The sequence below is a fragment of the Lycium ferocissimum genome, chromosome 4 (assembly GCF_029784015.1).
Source record: "Lycium ferocissimum isolate CSIRO_LF1 chromosome 4, AGI_CSIRO_Lferr_CH_V1, whole genome shotgun sequence".
Lineage (NCBI taxonomy): Eukaryota > Viridiplantae > Streptophyta > Magnoliopsida > Solanales > Solanaceae > Lycium > Lycium ferocissimum.
In genome coordinates this window covers 34,832,782-34,856,915 of record NC_081345.1, presented here as the reverse complement: position 1 = coordinate 34,856,915, position 24,134 = coordinate 34,832,782, and the positions used below count along the sequence as shown (strand labels likewise).

Sequence of the window (24,134 nt, the reverse complement as noted above, 5' to 3'; positions counted from 1 at the left end):
GTTGTCTAGCAAAATCATAATTATTTATTTGAACATCCACTAGCCATGAGGTAGCATAAATTATGCCAGCCAAGGACGATGTGGATTCGTTGAGACGTTGAAACCCATAATCTTTAAAAAAAGAAGGTTGAAGAGAACGGGATAATTGTAGAAAATACATTCCAAGTCAAGTTTTATTGTAGGCCTGCGTTCAACTTCTACTTAATTGATAATTATAACAAAAATAAAAACTCTCAATTGTCTTCTGCTGCTAATCCAAAAGGAATCTCGTCAACAGCATCCATTGTTGTCATTTTTGTCAACTTAAACTAATTAATCTATGTTGTCATTTTAGTACTGTTTTTATGTGAACAATGATTAAGAAAACAAGCTATGTTGTCCTATTAATACTGCATTTGTATTATCAAAGTATGTCCTCTATTCATGTTCGTCGTAGATATCAGCGAGTTTGTTTTCTTTAATATAAGAAAGGAAACAGGATTAAGATTTTCGTCCTCCAATAATATAGTTATTAATCGTGATTGGTTAAGGACAAGCAATATCCATTGCTTAGAAAAGAACGGATTATTATTTTAAAGTTCACACTTTTAAGCACCATCATTGGTCGATAATTTGGGGAAGTTTGGTGTAGCCTAAGCCAATTAACATAAAAAGATCTATTAATTTGTATTTATGTTAATAAAATAAGTGCAAAAATACCAATTGATGCGCTACGTATTAGTTAATTATCTTATTACGATTATGGAATTGACCAATTGGGCTCTCAGTTTTCTCCGTCCATCCAATCACAGACATGGATGAGTCCCTACCCGTACGACATGTACTATTTAAGTAAAACACAATAAGAAATTCAGTTGTTAAAATGTTACCATTTCAAAAATAATGTCATGAGTTCAAATCCCCACTCCTTATAACAACTGTTATCTGGTTTGAGTCTTCCCTGTTCTCCCATAAGTGTGTCTACAATAAGAAAAAAATACACATTAGTTGTTCAGTGTTTCTATGATGTTCCAGTTTCAAATATCTTGCATATGAATGATTAATGGCTATTCACACCATAGTTATTAGGCTCTTTGTACAGCCTAAACTTGTGGTTGGACTAGGATTATCCTGATTTCATGGAAAACTTTAACCATGAAATAATTCAATAGCTAGACGACAATACTCCTCATGCACATCAACAACTTCGTCACAGAAATGGATGAAATTCAGAAGAAAAATTAGTATAGCAGAAAAGTGTTATTCATATCCCTTTACCTATTTTTCTATTTTTTACTCACTCATGCACTGTCCCTGAATAACCCAAGCAAGAAAATAGCTTCTTACTAAACAAGTAGATTCTTGATTCTAGTGCAAAGTTCACCAAGACCAAACAACAGAAACACAAAGGTGGCAACGATCCTTGAATGTTACAAAGTCCTTAATGTGATCAAAAGAATGAGATAACCTCTTTGGTTTTCCATAAGTAAGGAAGTATTAGTTAAAATTTAATAGAAGATCCTAATCCAACTTGCATCATTGCTCACATCACCTCCCTTATGATCTTGGCCTCTCAATAACCGACTAACTATTTTTTCATTAATTGTCTGCTTCAATTTTAATACCTTGTTTAACAATTACTCTCTCTTTATTGGTGTATTATAGAGCCCACCACAGTATCATTTACACTCTCAACATCCAAAGAAAACCTAACATCTGTAGATCTCCCTCCTTTACAAATCAAATCTTCAGCCTCCTTCCCTTTATATAGAGATATACCAACACTTTTATTTAACTTATTAGCTTCCATTATCACTGCTCTCTCTTTCTCTAACCACCCCATCCCGCACCCCCACCCCCCACCCCCACGCCCCAAAAAAAAAAAAAAAATCACATGCACTCTGCTTACATGATAATGTAAAATTCTGATTTTCTTTAGTACTCTTCTGCCCTCTGTTCAAGGTCATGTAGCTAAGTTTAGCAGCAAACACCATCCAATAGAGCAGACTGGATGATGAGAATATGTTAGCTGACTGTGACACAACATTAGCCCCCTCAGCTGAGCTACCAAATGTTACGTACGTCAATTCAACAATAACATTTATAATTCTTCTCTATGCTTCCATTTATCTCATTGTTGTTTTTTTTTTTTTTTTCCTTCTCAATAAGGATATTTGTTAGCTCATGGAATGTTGGAGGCATTGCACCACCCAACGACTTGAACATGGAGGACTTGCTCGATACTCAAAATGACTTGGCTGATATTTATGTTCTCGGGTAACCTTTAACTTTATTATACTGCACTGCACTAATAGATAAGCCGGCCGAAGCACCTGATGGCTGCATTTCGCATATGCTACCGCCCTTGGGGAGTTGGGGGTAAGGAGCCATGCAAATGCATCGCCTTCTTTGCCTATTTCAACAGGGCAGAGGGGGATGGGGCAAATCATAAACTTGGCAGGGAAAGGGAGCTCTTATGCAGGGCTGGGCGGGCAAATCAATTTTTTTTTAACTTCAAAAGCAAGTGTGGGCATAACCTGTTTTCTATGCGAGGCAGAGTGAGTTATAATAGAAGGGGAAAATAATGATAAGTGGGATATGTCGAGACAAGTTAAAACTTTGCGGGGTAAGGCTTCACCCGTCACACCCCACCCCGTTTATAATCTCAAGCCATCTGGTATCAGGTAGCCTAATCAATTAAGTAGTATATGCTGATACTTGCAGTATTTAAGGGTCTACCTTCTACTTTCAAGAACACACAACTCTTGAACAAACTACTTTTATCAGGTTTCAAGAAATTGTACCTCTGAATGCTGGAAGCGTTATAGTGCCAGAGAATACAAATTTATGCATGCAATGGAATTCTCTTATCGGCAAAGCTCTGAACAAGATAGCTGTCAACAACATCACCCTGCAGAAGTCGGAGGAAGAAGAAAGTCAAAAGGTTTACCCACTAAAGAATGGGAGTTCCTTGAAGTTCAATATGGATAATTCAACACAATTTGAATGCATAATTAGCAAGCAAATGGTGGGAATTTTTATCACCATATGGGTGCGATCTCCACTCCTTCCCTATATCAGTCATACAAGTGTCTCCAGTGTAGGCTGTGGTATTTTTGGCTACCTTGGAAACAAGGTACAAAGTTGATATTAGATTTCTATTTCTTGTTCATAATAACACATTTCCTACTAAATAATCAAGAATAGTACTGGCAAATTCAAGGAACAAGCAACAGGAGTTATTTACACACGCTGCCCCCCCCCCCCCCCCCAAAACCCCAAAACCAAAAAAAAAACAGTCCACCCCACCCCCAGGATGTTCACTCCAATAAACAGAAGTGCATATGGCCTATAAATGAAACAAACTGGATAGAAACACAATCATATGTACCTAATGTTCAGTTTACTAATTTTCAGTATTTGATATACAGGGTTCAGTGTCGGTTAGATTTTGCTTGCATGAAACAAGCTTCTGCTTTGTGTGTAGTCATTTGGCTTCGGGAGGAAAAGAAGGAGATGAGAGACAGAGAAATGCAGATGCCTCCCAAATACTATCACGCACAAGATTTTCTTGTGACTCATTTCAGTATTTGCCAAGAAAAATTCTACAGCACGAGTATGTATACCTTTTTACAATATTATTAACAATCTCAAAAAAAAAATCTTTTTCCAGAGGATGAAATTTCCTCATCTTAGGAATTTTCTTCAAAGTTATAGTTGGTGACTCTTGATACAGCATTAGCTGCCAGTCTGCAGATAACAGAGTAAACGGTTTCATTATGCTTCCTAAAGTCAAGAAGCCGACACTATTATTCTGTCCAAGACAATAGCAGTTGATTAATTGATCATAAAAAGAAGCATAATAGATAAATGAGAGAAAGATTGTTAATGCTTATGAAGCCTCATGTCAGCATTTGGGCAAATAATTTTACACTTGCATTTCTTTAGCACAACAAAGAAGACTTCACCTCCTTTTTTTTTAAATTGTTTTTATTACATAGGAGTAGGGGAAGGGGATTACAATGTGGGGAGAAGACTTCACTTCTTACATATTGATTAAGTATTATATATCAACTGGTGAATATATTAAAATATCTTCTAATAACTATAAGCTGGTTTATGTCATACAGTAGGGTGATTTGGCTAGGCGACCTGAACTATAGGATTTACTTACCTGAAGCCACAACAAGATCATTAGTCAACGAAGGGCAGTGGAGCATCTTACTACAAAAGGATCAGGTACTGGAAGCAAAAAAGAATAATTTTTTGAAGTTCCAAAAAGTATCCAAACATATAGTGAGTTTAGTACTCCTAGTATCACCACTATTTTGAAGTTTACATTGAAAACTTGGAAAAAATGAAGCTGAAGGCCGAGCTAAGAGAAGGCTGTATTTTCAAAGGTTGGCAAGAGGAAGAAATTGAGTTTGCACCAACATATAAATATTTTCCAGATTCTGATGAGTATTACGGCTGCAGTCAGAACAGAAAAAGGGGAAAGAGTCGAGCCCCAGCTTGGTAAGCTGTGACAGAACATTAGAACTTTTTTACCTAAAAGCTAATGAAACTAGGCATATCTAATAAAGAAAAACATTCTGTAGGTGCGATCGCATTATATGGTTTGGCAAGGGACTGAAGCAAAGCCAGTATAATAGAGGTGAGTTCAGATTGTCAGACCACAGACCAGTACGGGCAATTTTCACGGCAGAGGTCAAGGTTCCATCACCATTATATTAGAGGACTTGGAAAGCCTTGTTGAACAGTTTTGACCACTTGTGAAGCACTTACTAAATTTCTAATAATGGCAGTACTGATTATTGTGTATGGTAAATATACTGAAACAGAAGTATTCAAAACACCAGCAGAACACAATAAGTGGAAAAAGGGACAGTGAAAAAGGAAATTAAGAGCCTAGAATTTGGGTCCAAAATGATGAGGCAAATTTGGCCACTTGCTGACATTTTGTGTTATAGGTTTCTTTTGTGTTGCGAGAGTAAGGAGGAAGCAAGGGGATGATGAATTTTCTGGCTGATTCATTTCAAGTTTTCTTTTTGTTGCAAACAAGAGAAACGAAAAAGAAAGGGATTGTGGAAAGGTGAGGCAAGCATAATTTTGTTGAAGTATCTTTTAGGAACATCGAAGCTATATTGATCCAGAAAGGGAAATACATGGTTCATATCAGAATACATGTGGCAACAGAAACTATAAGATGCACCGATCAAAAAAAGACACGATATAATGCATGTAGATTGTACCTTAACAAATAAAGTACAAATGTTTTCACTAGGACGGAGAGTTTGCATAGTTGCACTTTCATTACACAATAGCAGAAAGGGAAAGCACAAACTACTGGTATTTGTTCTATTGTTGCAAATAACGGGGAAGTTCATAAGATGCAAACCACCCTGCCCCAACTAGCACCAATTATAGAAAGACAACCAACATTGGGATTAGTCAAAATTCAAGTCATTCTGTTAAGCAAAATGTTTAGCATGAATATAAATACAAACAGAACAACACCCAAGTAGCATCTGTCCAACTGAACAAGCTTGCTTTACTTCATCCTTATTCCTGGCAACACCAAAGCTTTAATTTTCTGTTGAACTTCCATCTAGTTCTTTTGTGCTCACATCACTGTTTGCTTTTTATTTTAGATTATTATTGTTAGTAGTAGCAGATAATATCAGCTCAAGGGTATCGTGTGAACTCACCGTGGCAAAAAAAGGCTGTAGAGATGCAACGCTATGCCTGTATCTGTTGATTCCACTTAGGTATTTGAAGTAAAGTTTACTGTTTATTAGCAATTGATAAATCCTTTTACCACTCAGTTGCCTACTAACACAAATACAACCAGCAAATAGTAGCCAACGTATCAGAAACACACAAACAAGTGTTGAAGATACTGAAAAGACTATATGAGATCAAAACAAACACCTACAAGAGAACTGACAAAAGACAGCTGCAGAGCTTATCAATTTATCAAAGATGAGGAAGCAACTCTTTGGCCATTAGGTGCCTTTGGTATTGAATATTAGTGATGGTACTGCGGGGAGTACAAACCAGTTTAGTATTACAATTCCTCCACAATTTCCTCATATCATCCAAAAAATCCAATAAGTAAGTCATATTCTCCACCTTACAACTCTTGCACAGAAAGTATAAATTTTGTAAACAACTCTGCTATATATAGGAAATATAATCTTTCTTTCCCTCAAAACATCTTGTGTGTCTCTCAAAATTAGAGTAATTCTTTGAAGAACTTGGAGAATCAAAATCATCAACACAGTGAGATTAGGCAGTTTATCGTCATAGAATATCTTGGATATCTCAAAATTTCACTTTCTTGCTTCTCTTTAACCCTCTTGAAAACAAGCTTATATAAGGTTCGTGTAGCTTATTATTGTATGTACAGTTACATTATTTTGTTGACCACTTAACGGCCTTACATCAGCAGGGGATGTAGCTTATTATGGTATGTACAGTTACATTATTTTGCTGACCACTTAAGGGCCTTACATCACCATGAGACCTTAGAGTATAGCAAATATGACATTTTTTTGAGAAGGCAAATATGACATTAAAAGGTACTTTAAGAAAAAGCGTCAAGAGTTTGTGCATGCATGGACCATACATTTGACATGTACCAAAGCAGAATCATGTTTGTACTTGGTGTATAACTTTCTACTCTTCAAGTATCTTTCCTTTATACTTGGCTAGTTGGCTTGAAATGATAGAACACTTAAAAAGCAGGCGAAAACTAGCTAATGTTGTCAGCAAAACCCTGTGAAAACCAGCAGATATGTACAACACTAACAATTAACTATATGCTTAATCCGTGGGCACCTTCTGATAATCAAAAGGTACGAGATTGAATAGCAACCGAAGTAAATTATGATATGTAGCATCAATTATTTCTGATTAATCAGTGACAGTCAATGCATTGTGGAATGAAAATTTTACACGTTCGTTTTCTAAATAAACAGAGCCATATCACGAACCTGATGTGTGATCTGATCATCTTTGCTTTAACACTTTTTCATACTTCTGTATAACCGTCTTTTTCCCTTTCCGGTTTCGCCTATCGAAATACACGGGTTTTAGGCGGGTTTATGCTGGCACTTAATTGGACAATTTTCTCTAATTTGTTTTGTTAGACTCTCAATTTCACAAAATTTCACAATTAAGCTTAAGGATGACAATTGTCACAAATCATATACTGCATTGTTGGTTCAGAAATTTTTTTGATGGAACAGAAAACAGTTGTTATATACCTATAAATATTTATATAATATTTGAGTATTATTATCTAAATTTTAAATCTCAAAGATATGCATACTTCCCTAACTAAACAGAAAGTTAATGCAATTTTAATAAATTCATAACTGAAAGTTTTAAGCAGTGCCAACTTAACCCCCAAGCGGCTAAAGCATAAGCTTTAGAGCCTGTTTGGCCTAGCGGCTAAAAACAACTTATTTTGAGAAGTTCTTTTCAAAAAAGTACTTTTCGTGAGAAGCAGTTTGTGTTTGGTTAATTCATTTGAAAAGTGCTTTTGACGGCTTTAAATAAGCAGATTGTGTTTGGCTAATCATCTTTAAAAAGTGTTTTTGAGTGTCAAGTTACGAAAAAGGACAATTATCAAATGAACGTTTACTATCAAGATTGTTTACAGAGAGAATTTTTTTTAAATATCTATTATAATACATATTAAAATTTAAATATTATAATACATATTTGTTTAATTAAAATTTAATAATCCATATTAAAATTTTCAATTAATATAATACATAGATAAATAAAAAATAAATATTAATAGTGATATAATATCAACACTATGATTTAAATATACTAAAAACTACAACCAAAACAAAATTTAAAATCATTCCACAAATTAAAATTTAACACAAAGAATTATTGATTAGAAATTAGTGGATTAATGAGGGATATACTTGGTAAATGTGTAATTTTGGCAGGGATATTTTTGTCTTGAAAAAAATAATTTTCTGCTTCTGCTTTTAGTTAAAAGTTGTTTTACCAATTGGCCAAACACCTCAAATATCCAAAATAAGTGTTTTTTCTAGAAGAAAAAAAATGCTTTTGGCCTCAAAACCGCTAGGCCAAACAGGCTCTTAGGCCCCAACAAATTGGGGGCCCCATAAATTGATCCTATCATTAATCAAAAGTTCAATATATTATGGTTGATGTAAATATGATGAAAGAAATACATAATTAAATTAATAGCTACTAGCATCTTCTTCAATTATTTGAATCAATTTTTATCTAACTCTAGCTTTCGATGATATTTTTATCCTTTCAAGGTTTCTATAGACAAAGTTTACGATATTTATTTAGAACATAAAGTGTTCTAGATTGGAATTACAAGTTGGTTGATTACATTAATTTATTACATTGTCAACTGAACAAAAAATATCATTAAAAAAAATGATTAGAGGAAAAATTAACAATTTTTCATCCCAAAAATTTAAAAGAATAGACTTCAAATGAAAAAATATATAATTTTTTTATTAGATAACTTAAGGCCTTCTTATCAAGGTTAACTTTAGGCCATCGATTCCATTGAGCGCCCCCTGTTTTTAAGCTCTAAGGCAAACATTTTAAATCTACTTGATAATTAAATTCTTCAATATTGATGGAAGAAATTTATAATTGTAACTTGTTTCGTAGATTCCAACCTTTTAATGGTGATATAACACTTGTTTTCCTTTTTGAAAATTACTTATAAATAAAACTAGAAGACGATGATATTTTTTAGATTACAAATATGCATTCATATTTAATATTCTGTCATAGATATATAGTATATTAAAGTATATTTGGTCAAAATCTCTACACTTATTATTGGTAATTATAGATATTTTATTTTTATAAAGATCGTTAATTATTATATTAGCAAAAAAGAAAGAAAGAAAAGATAGCTATTATATTGGGGGTAATTTTACAAAAAACGTACTGCTTTAAGTTGATTGTTGATGTTTTGGGTAAAATGTTGTTATAGAGAAGTAAACTATAACATAAAAAATCGATTTCAAAAAACTTAGCTATTATAGAGAGGTGGTATTACATGCGGATGATGCTGTAGTCCATTAGGAAGAAGGGAAACCGAACCTCTATGTCCTTGAAGAGATGATAAAATAGAGAAATACCGCTTTACGAGATGAAAATGACCGCTAGGCGAGTTTGAGAAGGAATAAATAGGTCCAGGTTTCCTTCTACATCAATTGGTTAGAAAGGCAAAATCACATACTTCTAAGGAGACATGTTCTAACATTTTCACACTTTATCATAGTTTAAACTCGTGACACTATAATTTAATCTAGATATAGTTTTGTTAAATATTTATTTAATTAGTAGTTTATGTAATTAATCTCAGATAAAATTACGCCTCCTCTATTGCTGCTGCTGCTTCCTCTTCTTCCCGATTAATATGCATAGTATCAAAAAATTGCTCGACTAAAAATGCATCTTAGATTTCCACTACTAGAAATGCAAAAAAAGACAAATACAAACAATTTACATCAATTTTCAGTTATCTATTCTTTCATGGAAAATCACTTTCCTTGATAAGTATACTATTATTCTAGTTATCTGCTTGTTTATCGAGTTGATTGATCGGTATTGTTATAAATATCGAGTAATTTCAAGAAATTAACTTAAGTCGAGTACTACAATCACAAACTTCAAACATTTGACTCTTATGGTTACCATGTTTACCACTTATTCATATTCTGTCGAGCTTTTCGAAATTTACTTATTTTAAAGTATTTTTATCAAAAATATTTTGTGAAATTTATTTTTGGAGAGTACGAATTTATGTTTGGCTAATCCACTTGAAAATTACTTTTATCTAATTGGAGTAGTAGTTTGCATTTGGCCAACAACAACATACCCAGTGTAATGCCACAAGTGGGTTTGGGAAAAATAGCATATATGCAAACCTTAATTTTACCTTTATGGGAGTAAGGGTTGTTTACACGATAAATGTAACCTCCGTGATCCATCAAATAAAAATGTAACCCATGCCGATTGTGAGAAAAATAAAATCCTATCAAAACTTTGTTTTAAATCCTATCTCTCGTGCATCCTCCATCTTTGCGTTTGACCAAAATTTCAAAGTGCTTAGGGAGAAAACTACTTTTTCTAAAAAATTGACTAAACATCTCGGTTTTAAAACGAAAAGGGCTAAAATTACCCCCAACTGTAAATAAATATCCATTGGTTATTATTATACCGTCAATCCTACCTTGTCTCATATAACTTTGTTTTCCCGCCCTTCAAAATTATTTTCCCCTCTAACTCGTGCATCCTCCATTACCCTTTCGATAAAAAATCGGGTGTTATGACCAAAAAATTATCAAAGGCTTAGGGAGAAAACTACTTTTTCTAAAAAATTGACTAAACATCTCAAGTTTTTAAAATAATCACTTTTGACAATTCAAAAATATGGCCGAATAGGCTATCAGTTTAATGTGGGATTCGGTATAAGAGTGTCATGGATGCATTTCAGACAAGAATAGTAAGCTAATTAGACCCCCTAATATTTGAATTTGTAGTGAAAAATAAATAAAAGATTGAATCACATTTGAGCTTCGTTTTTAAATATCCAAATAACACAATAACAACATATCTAATGTAATTTCATAAGTGAAGTTTGGGGAGAGTAGAATGTACGCAGACCTTATCCCTACCTTGAGAGGTGGAGAGGTTGCTTTCAATAGGTCCTCGGCACAAGAAACGGCATATCAAGGCAGGTCGAAAAAGGAATCAAAGAGAAAACGGAAGTGAAAAAATCGTGACAAAATATTACAGGAAGCATGACAAAGCATTTTGAATAAAAAGGACAGTGACTTCAACAGAGTAATAGGATAAATAGGCAAATAGTGCTTTGAATTAAATATTCATCATTATGTTTACTTTTTTTAAAACAAATTCTACGTTCGCAAAATCTCAAAGAGATATTACCGTACTAAATACATAAAGAAGTAACCCATTATTGTAATTAACAAAAGGTTTCTTATACATCAAGGGTATTATATTCATCCAAGCCATATTTTAATACTAGATTGCAATCATTGGTTTCTAATCAATCGATAAGATCTGACTAACTAGCCAACATATTATCAACTTAGGTCATTGTATAACTTACTTTAATTAACTATATTCACCAAATGTCTAGCAAAAGTAAGAAAATAGGCTAAAAAAACAAAATAAGTTGTTATGGTTTGAATCTACATTCTGAATATTGGTGGCCCAATTGGAGCATCCAAAATTGTCCGCTTCTTCTTTATTTCTTTTTTCTTTCTTAACAAATAATAGTGATTTTCCATTTTCGTTAATTACGAGAAAAGGGACGTCACATGCAATTTTAAAATGTATTTCTTAGTAATTTATTTTTTAAATGAAGTTTCAAAAGTAGTCAAGAGAGCAGATTTATTTGTATCTCGTTAAATCACTTGAAAATACTTTTGTCATATTAGAAATAATTTATGTTTGATTAAGTTTTTTTAAAAATACTTTGAGTATCAAATTGCCAAATTGACGTGTCAATAACAATTATGTTTATATTCAGGAAAAAGAAGAAGATGATTTTAATGAATATAAAACTGCTTATAAAAGTTAGGCCACACTTTATGTGCTCTCCAAAATGAGTACTAAGCACCTTTTCTCTAAAAAGAGAAAAAAGGAATCAATACCCTAATTTTTCAAAAAACTTAACCAAACAGATAAATGACTTTTCAATCAATTTTTAGTTGGATAAATAATAAAATAATTTCCCATAGACTGGATAATATTAAATATACTTAAATTTGTTCATATAAAGAAGAATAAGCCGTAATAATTCCTTTTACAACTTTCTTTAATTTCTTTTATCTCTCTCTCTTTTTTGCATTGGTTCAGACAAAGCATTCAACAAATTCAACTCTACACTCTACAAAACCCTCTTCAGGTTTCTTTCTAAAGAAGACAATACTTCACTTCTATAAAATCCCTTTTTCGGGTTTCCTAATTTCTATTTTTCATCTGTTAAATGCAGTAACAATAATAATAATAATAATAATCACTCACTCATTCGATGGCTTTTCAAAGCAAGAAACTCATCAACGACCCTAATGGTAACTGAAAACCCCTAAAAATTACTGTATCATTTTTTATTCGATTGTATATTATATCTTGATGTTACAAATTGTTTATGTGCATTGCTTTACAGAGGAACTTTTGTTTGTTCAAAATTTGAGCAGTTTTTTTTTTTTTAAAATTAAACTAGTTGTTTGAGTAACTGAACTTAAATCCCTAAAATTACTGTATCATTCCTTTTTTTTTTTTTAAAAAAAATTCGATTGCATGTTGTATCTTGATGTGATAGATTGTTTATGTGCATTGCTTGAGAGAGGAAGTTTTGTTTGTTGAAAATTTGAGAAAGGTGGTTTTTACTTTTTTTTTTTTTTTTTTTTTTTGATTAAATGAGTTGTTTGAGTATATATATGATCTTTTATGGAAGTAGAAAAGAGAAAATTGAAATTAGTAAGGCAAGTCAAATTTAGGAATTAAAAAAACACTTATAGTTATTAGGTAGAACTACTAATTTGCTATGTTTATCATAGAAAACCTAAAGTAAGTTGATATTCAAGAACATTTGTGAAGCCTGTTCTGGCGCTGAATTTACGTTAAATGACAAATTAAACAAGTTGTTTGAGTATATAGGATCTTTTGTGAATGTAGAAAAGAATAAAATTGACATTAGTGTTTTGTTTTCTTGGAAATGAAGGCAAGTCAAATTTAGGAATTAAAGAAACACTTATAGGTATTAGGTTGAACTTCTAATTTGCTAGGTTTGTCATTGAAAACTTAAAGGAAGTTGATATGTGTCGAAGAGAGGGAAAGGATAGAAGTGTTTTCTTTTTTTCTTTTAAAATTCCAGAACATTTGTGAAGCCTGTTCTGGTGCTTAATTTACGTTAACAGACAAATTACTGGTGTTGTAATGAAATGGGCCTGAATATGACCGAAATGTAGCTGATGGGTGCCAATTTGCTATTGAGGTGTAGTTGAGTGATATCATGTTCTGTTTCAATAGATACGTATGTAGTGGGGATCTAGTAGCTCAGTTGGTTGGCTACCTGAACTTTCATCTTGTTGGTGAGGGTTCGAATCCCCACGTTATAATCCCCTTTCCTTACCCCCTTCTGTAATAATAATAAAAAAAAATTATTATAAAAAACAATATATACGTATGTACATTTGTGTATGTCATCTGTATTGGCATGATTTTTTTTTTAGAAAGGTTTGGAGGTTGAGGATTAGGGTAGAAGGTTAGTAGGTAGCCGAGTGTTATAGCCAGGGGCGGAGCTAGCCCTTCCGGCGTGGGTTCGGCCGAACCCAGTAGCTTTGGTCCGAACCATATATTTGTATAAATTTTTTTGTCACATATGTACAAATTATTAATTTAGAACCCAGTAACTTTAAAAAATTAGAACTCCGAACCTACAAGCTTCAAATCCTGATTCTGCCTCTGGTTGTAGTACCTTTATGTGGTAGGGACAGGGGGCTAGTCTCCTCTTCTCCTTTTCTCCTTATTAGTAGTATTTTTTTAGTACTTGCGTAGTATCTTTTACTTAGTTTGTGATTGTTATCTGTTTCATTGGGTGTGTTTATCTTGATACTTTGCTGCCGATATTTTTCTACTTCTTTCTACCCTGTTTAGGTTATGCATTGTTGTGCTGAGGGTCTACCGGAAACAACCTCTCTGCCCCACAAAGGTAGGGGTAAGGTTCGCATACATCCTACCCTCCCCAAATCCCACTCGTGGGATTACACTGGGTATGTTGTTGTTGTTGTTGTAACTTGTATTATTACCAAAGTGAAACGTTTAGTATAGAAAAAAGAACTTACTACAGGAAACATCCCCAATAGTCAGTGCAGGCGCTACCAAAATATGGGCATGATTAGATGTTATAGATCTTTGTGAAGCTTATAATAGGTATTGTAGGTCTTATGTTATGTATGGAAAGCCTAAATATTTATCTGCTGTAGATACTGAAGTGCAATGATTTGCAGATGTTGTGACAGAGTTCATTGAGGGACTTATTGAGACCTATCCGGGTTTGCAGTATCTGGATGGTTTTCCTGAGGTGATCTGCCTTTAGTTACTTTCTTTACTTTTTTGTTTATATGATGCTCTACTAAGATAATAAGTGTTGCAAGTTGGTTGTAACATGTGATCTTCTGTGCTGAAAGCCAGGTTAAGGTTGTCTTGCGTGCTGATGTTTCTGGTGCAAAATATGACAAAGTTGCAGTCATATCAGGTCTTCTATTTGAACCGCGTCTCATTCTATATTCAACACTGGATTTCATTAATAACACTGATAATTTTGCATTCAGATCGCCATACATGAGTTGGAAATAGATCAAGCTGGACAAACTAATCTAATTTGTATAATAGTGAAACTGGGAAGCTTCTTATAATGAGTTAGACTATAGGTCTTTTATGCATTGCTTGCTCACCTCTTCTGAAAGAAAATATCAGTTGCTTACGAGATTCTGTTGCACTTTTTTGTTTAAAACTAAATACAGCTTTCGGTAGTTCCTTAATATGCAATGACTAATCATTTTTCGTTTGATAGGATAATAATTTTGTCAATTTGGTTGGGAACTTCACATAAAGAAGTGGTATAGAACCTAAAAAAGGATGGTTCTCTACAAATAACACCCAAATATATATACTAACATAAACCTCATGGGTGCTCTAAAAGTTTACTAGAAATAAAAGACATGCCCTCGAATGCACAAAATTGTTTTCCACACCTTCAAGGCGCTCTTGTTTGTTTCACCTTTGTACCCACATAATATTCAAAGGAGCTGCATCCCCTGCTCTGCATCTTCTTTTCCTTCGCTGGACAGAGCAACAGAACAACCTTGACCACTAATTATGTAGGAATATTCATGACTAAAAAGTATTCTTGGAAATATCAAACTCAAACTTGGGATGTATCTTTGGAACTTCAGTGTAGCGAAGTGCAGTTTAATCTGGTATCTTGGTACTTCTATATCTTAGGTGGTGGAAGTGGCCATGAACCTGCTCATGCTGGATATGTTGGAGAAGGGATGCTGACTGCAGCTATCTGTGGGGACGTTTTTGCTTCTCCAAATGTTGACTCAATTCTTGCTGTATGATATACTATTACCCTTTTGATTAGCACATAGACCTATATAAGTTCTTCCCTAATGATGTCTGCCTACTGATCTGATTCAATTTAGGGCATACGAGCGGTCACAGGTCCCATGGGTTGCCTTCTTATTGTCACGGTACCACTAATCCTAGTTGTTAATTTAATTACTGTCTCCTTGTCTAACTCTAGAATCTAGGTTTAATGGGGTTGACGATGCACGTAAAAGATCACCAATCGTCATCCTACTTTTGGTTAAACTGGAAAATTTACTGTTGAAAGAAAGCTGCTGTGGATCGCTATTACATTCTTCATTTATGGTCATAACTCATAATGAAGTTATTTCATGATTTGCTTACATTTCGTAATTACAACGCGCTTTGGTTCGTTACAGAACTATACTGGCGATCGATTGAATTTTGGTTTGGCTGCCGAACAAGCGAAATCTGAAGGTTATAAAGTAGAGGTATAACTGTGATATCAGAATATATAATTAGTTTGTTGTTATTATTGTTGCTGTTGTTATTATTATTATTATGATTATGATAAACGACGATTGCAATAGCCAATTAATCATAAAAAGCTGGAAGATTTGTGCACACTGATATACATGTGTATGTTTATCTTTGTCACCAGATGGTCATCGTTGGTGATGACTGTGCTTTACCACCTCCAAGAGGCATTGCTGGGCGAAGAGGTTTGGCAGGGACAATTCTTGTTAACAAGGTTCACAATCTCTATTTGTGCATGTCTTTAGATTTCATTTGAATAGACATAGATATTTGACTTCAGATGTGATTGTAGCTGTTACAATTTTCTTCGCAGTTTAAATCAAATTTTTTTCTTATGATACCACCTACAGAATATACTGGAGTTATTTGTGTGTTGTGTGTCTATCTAATTATCTCTCTCTCTCTGAGAGAGAGAGGGAGAGAGAGAGAGAGAGAATTATATTATGGTTTTGGATTGTAATATATCTGATTCTTTTTCCTTAAGTGCCCAGTGCATTCACATGTTTTAATGGGACCTCCTACTCCATTGAGTTTCATATTAGTGTGGCACAGCTATATAGAACAATATACTTCATTTACTGTGCCACATTACATAATGTTGTTCCAAGGTCTTGAGATTCTCTAAACTCTAATGGACTTCAAAGGAAAAACCAACTTCAATAAAAAGAGATTGATAAGGTCATAGAGGGCATTTTGGTGATTTCTGAAAAAAATCAAAATTGTTAGCTTTCTTTTTTTCAACTGCTTTTTCTTCTCACGAGAGACAATAATATTAAGCATCTCTTTAGAGTTCTTTTCTTTTCAATTGTTGATAATTGTTGCAGAATCTCTGATCATTAGAGTGACAACAATTTCAACTATTTACAATTCGTGATGAGAAAGCTGGTATTTTCAATGTTGTGAGGCAAATAGTACTTTACTAAAACCTTCAGCCCTTAAAAGCTGAAAAAGCTTATTCAACTAAAATAATATATACAGATATTCTTGATGTATTGGAAGTTCCATATTCTAATCTCGTACCTACTTGAGAATTTCCATCTGCTGTGGCCTTCAACTCTTTTGGAGTAACGAAACATGAAGCCAACTTGATCCTGTGAAAAAAAGAAGATACAGCAACCAAAAAAAAAAAGTCATAATGAGGACATTCTAGGTGTGGAACGTCCATCATCCTTTGTGTTCACATGTTTCTCTATTTCTAATTCTGGTGTATCTGTGTGTGTTTGGTTCTTTCGGGGTGCGGGTGGTTCGGGTGGGATCAAATATCCAAATTATCTGAAGGACACTAAAGTTAAACTTACCAAAATTGTCATAGTCTTTTGACAAGTTGTTCCTTCAATTCTCTGTTATAGAGGGTACTTGGAATGTTGTGTGCTTCTTATGCAGAACTATACATATTAAGAAAAAGACTAAATTGATCTTTTCTGTTTCTTTGTTGAATTCAGTTTCATGTGATACTGGCTAATTTGGGTAGCAGTCACTTTACCTATGTGTCTCACCGTATTGAAGTTTGGTTAAAGTTTGCAAATATCATTGGTTTCAGTTGCTTTTCCATGTATTTTTTCTGAATTTCACTTATCTCAGGTTGCTGGTGCTGCAGCAGCTTGTGGTCTTCCCCTTGCTGATGTTGCAGCTGAAGCAAAACGTGCATCAGAAATGGTTGGGACAATGGGTGTTGCATTATCTGTTTGTACGTTGCCTGGACAGGTGACTTCAGACCGTTTAGGCCCAGGAAAGATGGAGCTTGGTCTTGGAATAGTAAGTTCCTCCATCGGCACAAGGGCACTCATGATTGATAGTAGCAATTGGGAAGAAGTTGACTAAGTCATGCTTTTACTAGATCAAATGCGACATATTACATTCATGTTTTGGAGGCATGATAATCCTGTAATTTACCTTGGGGTGCTGTGGATATCGTTCTTATGGTTTCTGTTTATAGCACTTCGAGTCTCGATGATTCTTTTCAATGGTAGAAGCAGTTGGGTCTCTTCAAGTGTGTGTAAAATTTTTAACCTCTGTGCTACAGTTGAAACTTCCAAGATCTAAGTGGCGGTTAAGGGCTGACAGACTACTTAGAATTCTGTGATTTTCAATTCTTCATTCTCAAATTGTTTGCACTGTTTGCTCCCTTTTTCAGCATGGGGAACCAGGAGCTGCTGTAGCTGACCTTCAACCAGTAGATGTGGTGGTTTCTCATGTTCTGAAGGAGATTTTGTCATCGGTATGTGAATACTTGGAGTATGAAAGTTTGAGTTGATATGCACTAGTAATTGGTGCACTAAAAGTTGTCTGATTGCTTGAATCATCACTATGAATTGGAAAGGATGAAGTGGAATCACTTTTACTTTTGCTGAGATAAACATTTGATCCTCTTTTTTTTTTTTTTTTGGTACTAAAACAAACGAGAAAAGTGAGTCCAAAAAAGTACAACTATGTAGATGTAAGGTTTTGATCTTTGCCATTTATGTACACTATAATGCCACACATATTAATGATGAGGATTCTAATATGTTTTTTCTTACATTTTCGTGAAGAAGTTAAGTTGGGCAAAATATTCTGTTGGGGGGCCCAACATCTTGTAAGAATGAAGAGGAAAGTAGAAACATTTTTTGGAGTTATACTATTAACTGAATCACATTAAAAAGAATCATTCATTAGTTAGGTTAATTAGTAGAGGGAAAAAAGAAATAAAGAAAAGTTTTGGAGCTTTTATGCGATCAGTCTATCTTTTCATGTTTCTTTTAGTGAGGTAGTGGAGGATATCACAAGGCAATTATTCAAGTGCATCCCCCCTCCCAACAACCTTGGTGTCATTCAGCTTAGTTAATGACACTTATTCTGCAGATGGAACTTTAACTGTCACTGAATGTCTTTGTAGGAGACCAACTATGTTCCAATCACACGTGGGAGTAGAGTCGTGCTCCTGATTAATGGGTAAGTTTCAGCTCTACTCCTGTCTATAGATGACTCTGTCATCACCATCCTCCAAGTATTCGAGGCGGGTTAGTTATCCCATTCTGTTCTCATTTTCTGTTGCCTTGCCCATCCTTCCCATTTCTCGCATTTTTGGTTGAGGGGGCAGAGTTGGTTTTATAGTGTAGAAAGATCCTGGTAGCATGCTTTACTCCGTATCTGTTCCTGGCCCGAAAAGTTGGGTGTTACGCCTAAGCGAACGCCCTGGAAGGTTGGGACTTACGACCCACAATACTTGCGCCCGCCAGTACTTTTTTAGTGCGCCTTACAGGGGCTCGCCCAGAAAACACCTTTTATAACACTAACTATGTGAGCAAAACAGTCAAATTTGTTGTTCATGTGTTGAATTGCCATCGGTACCTAAATGTTTTATGAATACGAGTTTTTAAAGGCTATATTTACTCGGTAAATTAGCATGGATGGATTGACTTTGTATTATGGCACATCATGACTTTGAACAGATGGTGTTCGTGAATTGCACAGCAGGGTGTTTGTGCACTCTAGCCATTTTTTCCTTTATTCTGCCATTATAATCCAAGATGCCTCTTGAGATAACGTACTATGCTTCACAAGCTTAATATTAGTCTCTGGATTGATTGGGTTCTTTTATTGCTTTGACTCACTTTTCAAATCAATGCAAGCCCAATCAGTTTTAGATCTGAAAAGTTTCACAAGCTGAAAAAATTTCAAATGGATTCTGTTTGCATTCATGGAGACTTGATATTTGCAGTGGATGGTAACTAATTTAAAAACAGTTGTGGAGCTTGGCTTAGGCGTTTAAGTATTTTATTTTTATTCGGGAGTGTGCACTATACGCATCTTTTAGTTAATAGATTTTTCATATATGTTCTAAGAAGAAGATATTGGGGACTGCCACTATATCACCTAATCCATTGTGCTAATTATATAATCAGCTTTCTCTTGAAAATGCATATTGTAGAAAACAAGGGACTTCCTATTTTTTTATATTTTCACCGTGTACTTTTTTTTTTTTTTTAACCTCCCTACTGCAGATTAGGAGCAACACCATTGATGGAATTGATGATTATAGCTGGCAAGGCTGTCCCAGGATTGCAGCTTGAACATGGTCTAGCTGTTGATAGAGTCTATACGGGGTCATTTATGACGTCACTTGATATGGCAGGTATATCAGGTACATATGTCCTTTTCCTTTGCCCAACGACATTGATTTCTTACTTCAGTTACATGCAGGCTTTTCAATTTCGGTGATGAAGGCTGATCAAGCAATTTTAGACCGTTTAGACGCTCCAACCAAAGCTCCAAATTGGCCTGTTGGTGCTGAGGGTCAGTTTCTATGTCTATTATTGTGTTGCACTATGTATGGGTGGCTCATGCTATTTACTTTTTTTACTTCTGGTTTCTTTGCACTATTTTTATTTCTGGACAAGGAAAAGTGCCCCCCTCATTTGTATTTCTCTTAGTAAAAGAACTAGAGCAACAGAGAGAAAAGTTCATATTAGATCACTAGTATTCTCTTATATCTGTGGGTGATATAACTAGCACATAATCTGTGTGCTTTTGTAGCAATTTACCTAAGACATAAATCTACTTTACTTACTGGAGGCTAAAAATTTCAGGCAACCGGCCTCCTGCAAAGATACCTGTTCCACTTCCTCCATCACATTCTATCCAGAATGACAAGGTATGTCAAATTTATGGGAGATAACTGCAATTCTTACTCTTGTGTGTACTTCATATCTATGTATCATTACTTTGAAAGCACTGATGAATACATCCCCCAAATAAGGGCTTGATGTCACTGATACTTGAAAAATATTCGATCGAACAGTCCCTGTCCTAGATGTCAAGTGTAGCTATTGCTTTCAATCTTCTATGGATTTTTTAGGATGAGAGACAGCATAGCATATTATAATTCTGTTGCAGACCAATAATATTTACAGTCTTACTCTCTGTTTCTTCTCTTATTAGACATCGAGTCGGCCTGAAAAACTGAGCCCTCAGGGTCATATTCTTGAGGCAGCTATTGAAGCAGCAGCCACTGAAGTTGTAAATCTCAGGGATAATTTGAATGATTGGGACAGTAAAGTTGGTGATGGTGATTGTGGTTCTACTGTAGGTCTTGGATAGCCTATTTGTTTCCCTTCATTTGTTCCCACGTTATCTGCATGTAATAAGCTTCTCTGTGAAACTGCAGATGTTCAGAGGTGCAGTGGCTATACTTGAAGACATGAAGAAGTAGTGAGTCTTCTTCCCTAGATTTTTTCCTCATATAGTGTCTCCAAGAAAGTAAAAAGGACGGCAGATTATTCTTCCCAAGATTATTGCATATCCTCACTCCTAGAGGATTAAAAAGCAAGGCATCTGCCTCTCCTTTTTCTTGGGGTTTTTAGATCTCTTGTAAGATTGCTTAGAAGCAAGGTATTAGTTACATTTGAAATTATTCGGTGTACAGACAAAATGTCGTCTCTGCTTGTTTTTCCACATTTTTCCTGCTTGCACCAGCTGTGGTGTGGTTATTTTACAGTTTTCAGCTTGCACACTTCTGCCTGCAGCATTGTTTGCTGTTAGGATATCCTTATAATTAGTCATTGGGTATAGATAGGTTTCATTTTGAAACAGGGAAGGTCAAATTTCTTTGAGTTAAAACACGTGCGGTTTGTGAAATACAGCTTGATATGTAAGAAGTTGTGTTTAATCTGCTTTGTAGTCAAAAACTTAATGATATGATATGAAAAATCAGCTGCTATTGTGTGCTTTTCATTTAGTATTTTTATACTTATTTCTATTCGTTATTATTACCTTCTCTATTATGTCTCTTTCATTTTTGTTCATTTCCCTCTCTTCAGTGTAAAAGGTTATAGAAACCTTCCTGTTGGTTTTTAGCATTTGCTGTATGAATTTGAGATAGTTCCATAACAATTCTGTGACTTGAGGTATATACCTTCATCTTTGAGAAAATTTACTCGTGCTTTCTGAATTTTTTCCTGCAGCTATCCATTGAATGACCCTGCAGAAACGATAAGTGAAATTGGATCTTCTGTTGGAAGAGTAATGGGGGGAACAAGCGGTATCTTGTAATGCATTTTCCATGTCTCGTTAACTACACCCATTCTTCCGTTCAACCTAGCTTTACCTTACATGACCAATGTCACTAAACATCTGTATATCTTTATAACAGATACAATATATTCTGTAAGGCAGCATATGCGACGTTGAAAGCGGAGGCTGAGTCGGTTGTCACAGCTCTGCACTGTAAGCTGACTCCTCGGCAGTAAAGTTTAGACTTGGTGTTTGTTGCTTCCAACTGTTTCTTTTGTGTACCAAGCTACTCTTTTGGTTCAGGGGCTGATGCGCTTGAAGCTGCTATTGCTGCTGTTAGTAAATATGGAGGAGCTAGTGCTGGTTATCGTACACTTTTAGATGCTCTTATTCCAGCATTGTCAGCTCTTAAAGAGGTTACTATAATGCTTGTCCATGATACATCATTTACAGTTTTTTCTGCAGACCTTATTCATTAAGAAATTTTATGCATTGGCAACAGAGGTTGAATGCTGGGGATGAACCTGTGGATGCTTTTGTTATTTCTGCTGAGGCAGCATCCGCTGGAGCCGAGTCAACCAAGCACATGCAAGCACTGGTATAGTCACTGTATTCACTTCTTATGTGTTGAAAGAAAAATAGCATACGTGGTGTTTCAATGGTGTATTTCTATAAATGTTACATAGTTATGTGGTTTGTGCTAAAAAGGTTAATATTTGACACACATCACAAAGATATATGAAGCTTAAGCATCTTTAAAAGATGGACTGACTGTAAAGTACCTTTAGCTTGTCTTTCTTCTTCAGATACTGTTACACCTTTAAGCATCTTCACTCTATTAGACTAAAGCAATAATCCAGGATGAAAATTTGTTCGTATCCTTTTCCTATTTGGCTCAATTCAACAAGGAATCAAAGATGGGAAATGATTAATGTATTGATTCAACAAATTTATCTGGCTTTAGAAGATACCTATAGTTTATTTGGATTTCTATGATTTCTATTACCAGATATTTAGTCACGTCCTATTTTTCCAGATTTAGATCAGTACCTGCTTTTATTGCATATGAAATGATAAATCTGAACTCTTAAGGCCCGTTTGGCCATGGATAGTTTTCACTTTTTCCCGGAATATTATTCCGGAAAACTGTTTGGACATAGAATTGTTACCATTTTTTGGAACTCCAGAATTTGAAAAACTGCAAGAAGTTGTTTTCACAATTTTCACTCCAATCACTCACAAAAATCCAAAAACAACTCCAAGTCATATTTGTGTCCAATCACGACTCCAATTTCCAAATACCATTTTCAACTTGAAATCAAATACTACTTTCTTCCAAATTTCACAATTCTTATGTCTAAAGTCCAAATGCCCACTTAGAACATGACCTGACCAAAGGGTTTTTAACTGACACCTCTAGAGGGTTTAGGTATTCAAAACTAATGATTGAAGTCTTTGTTCCAAGGGGTGAAAATTCATATGATTATAGCTTGGAAATTACCGGACTTCTGAAGTTAATATAGATTGAGATTTTTTATGGAGATTTGGACTTAAGGAATTCCCAGTTAATGTATTTATTGGAAGCCTTTGCCAAGAATTTTGATTATCTATTTTCTTTACATGTCTTTGTTTGAATGGAGGTGATGGTCATTTAAATTTGAGCTGAAATGGGAAGCTTGTAACAGAAATTCTATATTTGTCTTATTCTGTCTTTACTGCGGTGTTATCTGGCTACCAATTTCTTAGTTCAGTAAGGGTCATAATCAGTTTGTTTTCTAGGCTGGCCGTTCAACCTACATACCTGGAGATGTTCTTGCATCCGTTCCTGACCCAGGCGCCATGGCTGCAGCTGCGTGGTACAGAGCAGCTGCTTTAGCTGTAAAGGAGAAGTATAATGCAGCATAAGCACTTTTAATTGGACATACCTATTACTTCCTGCAGGAGTTGTTTTTCTCTTTCTCGAGGAAGAAATTAACCCAACAATTTTTTGCTCGTAAACCTTTCTGAGGAATTAGCTTTCCGCTTATGCAGTCCTGCATAAAGCCGAGAGAGTGTAGAAAATGTATGTTACAGTCCTTTATACAGTGTGGAAAAAAAAACAATGCCATGTAGAATGCGAATGAGTGCACGAGGTTGTAAACTTCATTGTAACATTGAACTTTCTAATTCGGCACCATGAATGCCTGCTACCTTAGGATCTGTGCCCCTTCACAACTTGTTCTGATTGTCTTTGTTTATTTGCTATGCTGCCCCCGTAACCTGTTTTTGTCAATTTTTTTCTTTGTGCAGCTCTATAATCAGGTGAGTCGAAAGTTTTTGTCGACTTCTCTTGGTGTCTAGAAACAAGTAGGAGTGTGATTTGAACTATCAGTCAATTTGTCACTGAAGGTCCTGGATTTCTGTTTGTATATAATCTTATTTCATCTCCTGACAGATTTAAGCCGTGTGGCTTATGATAGAACTTAAGAAACTTATTT

The 24,134-nt window shown here is 34.8% G+C and overlaps 2 protein-coding genes across 7 annotated transcripts; both read left to right on the top strand.

The window, feature by feature from the left end:
* The first annotated feature begins 969 nt into the window (after nt 1-969).
* LOC132052523 (type IV inositol polyphosphate 5-phosphatase 9-like) lies at nt 970-5,265 on the top strand. Of its 4 annotated transcripts, none has more exons than XM_059444105.1 (8): nt 970-2,057; nt 2,149-2,256; nt 2,767-3,115; nt 3,411-3,595; nt 4,110-4,218; nt 4,380-4,494; nt 4,578-4,633; nt 4,950-5,265. In XM_059444105.1, exons 1-7 carry the CDS (start codon nt 2,002-2,004, stop codon nt 4,610-4,612), a joined length of 957 nt encoding a protein of 318 aa, XP_059300088.1. In that variant the 5' UTR covers nt 970-2,001; the 3' UTR covers nt 4,613-4,633; nt 4,950-5,265. The 4 variants fall into 4 exon arrangements, with proteins under 4 accessions (XP_059300088.1, XP_059300086.1, XP_059300087.1 ...); XM_059444103.1 differs by having other exon boundaries at nt 972-2,057; nt 4,343-4,494; XM_059444104.1 differs by having other exon boundaries at nt 973-2,057; nt 4,578-5,265.
* A 6,653-nt stretch (nt 5,266-11,918) lies between these two features.
* Nucleotides 11,919-23,851, top strand: LOC132052522 (putative 3,4-dihydroxy-2-butanone kinase). Of its 3 annotated transcripts, none has more exons than XM_059444101.1 (20): nt 11,919-11,934; nt 14,043-14,119; nt 14,230-14,293; nt 15,043-15,155; nt 15,246-15,293; nt 15,549-15,620; nt 15,791-15,880; nt 17,248-17,421; nt 17,801-17,884; nt 18,542-18,597; nt 19,650-19,780; nt 19,849-19,941; nt 20,235-20,299; nt 20,587-20,730; nt 20,813-20,856; nt 21,609-21,692; nt 21,797-21,870; nt 21,961-22,073; nt 22,160-22,255; nt 23,437-23,851. In XM_059444101.1, the coding sequence occupies exons 4-20, from the start codon at nt 15,093-15,095 to the stop codon at nt 23,560-23,562; spliced, it is 1,557 nt and encodes a 518-aa protein (XP_059300084.1). In that variant the 5' UTR covers nt 11,919-11,934; nt 14,043-14,119; nt 14,230-14,293; nt 15,043-15,092; the 3' UTR covers nt 23,563-23,851. The 3 variants fall into 3 exon arrangements, with proteins under 3 accessions (XP_059300084.1, XP_059300082.1, XP_059300083.1); XM_059444099.1 differs by lacking the exon at nt 11,919-11,934 and adding an exon at nt 11,941-12,104 and having other exon boundaries at nt 14,046-14,119; XM_059444100.1 differs by lacking the exon at nt 11,919-11,934 and adding an exon at nt 12,028-12,104 and having other exon boundaries at nt 14,022-14,119.
* The last annotated feature ends 283 nt before the right edge of the window (nt 23,852-24,134 follow it).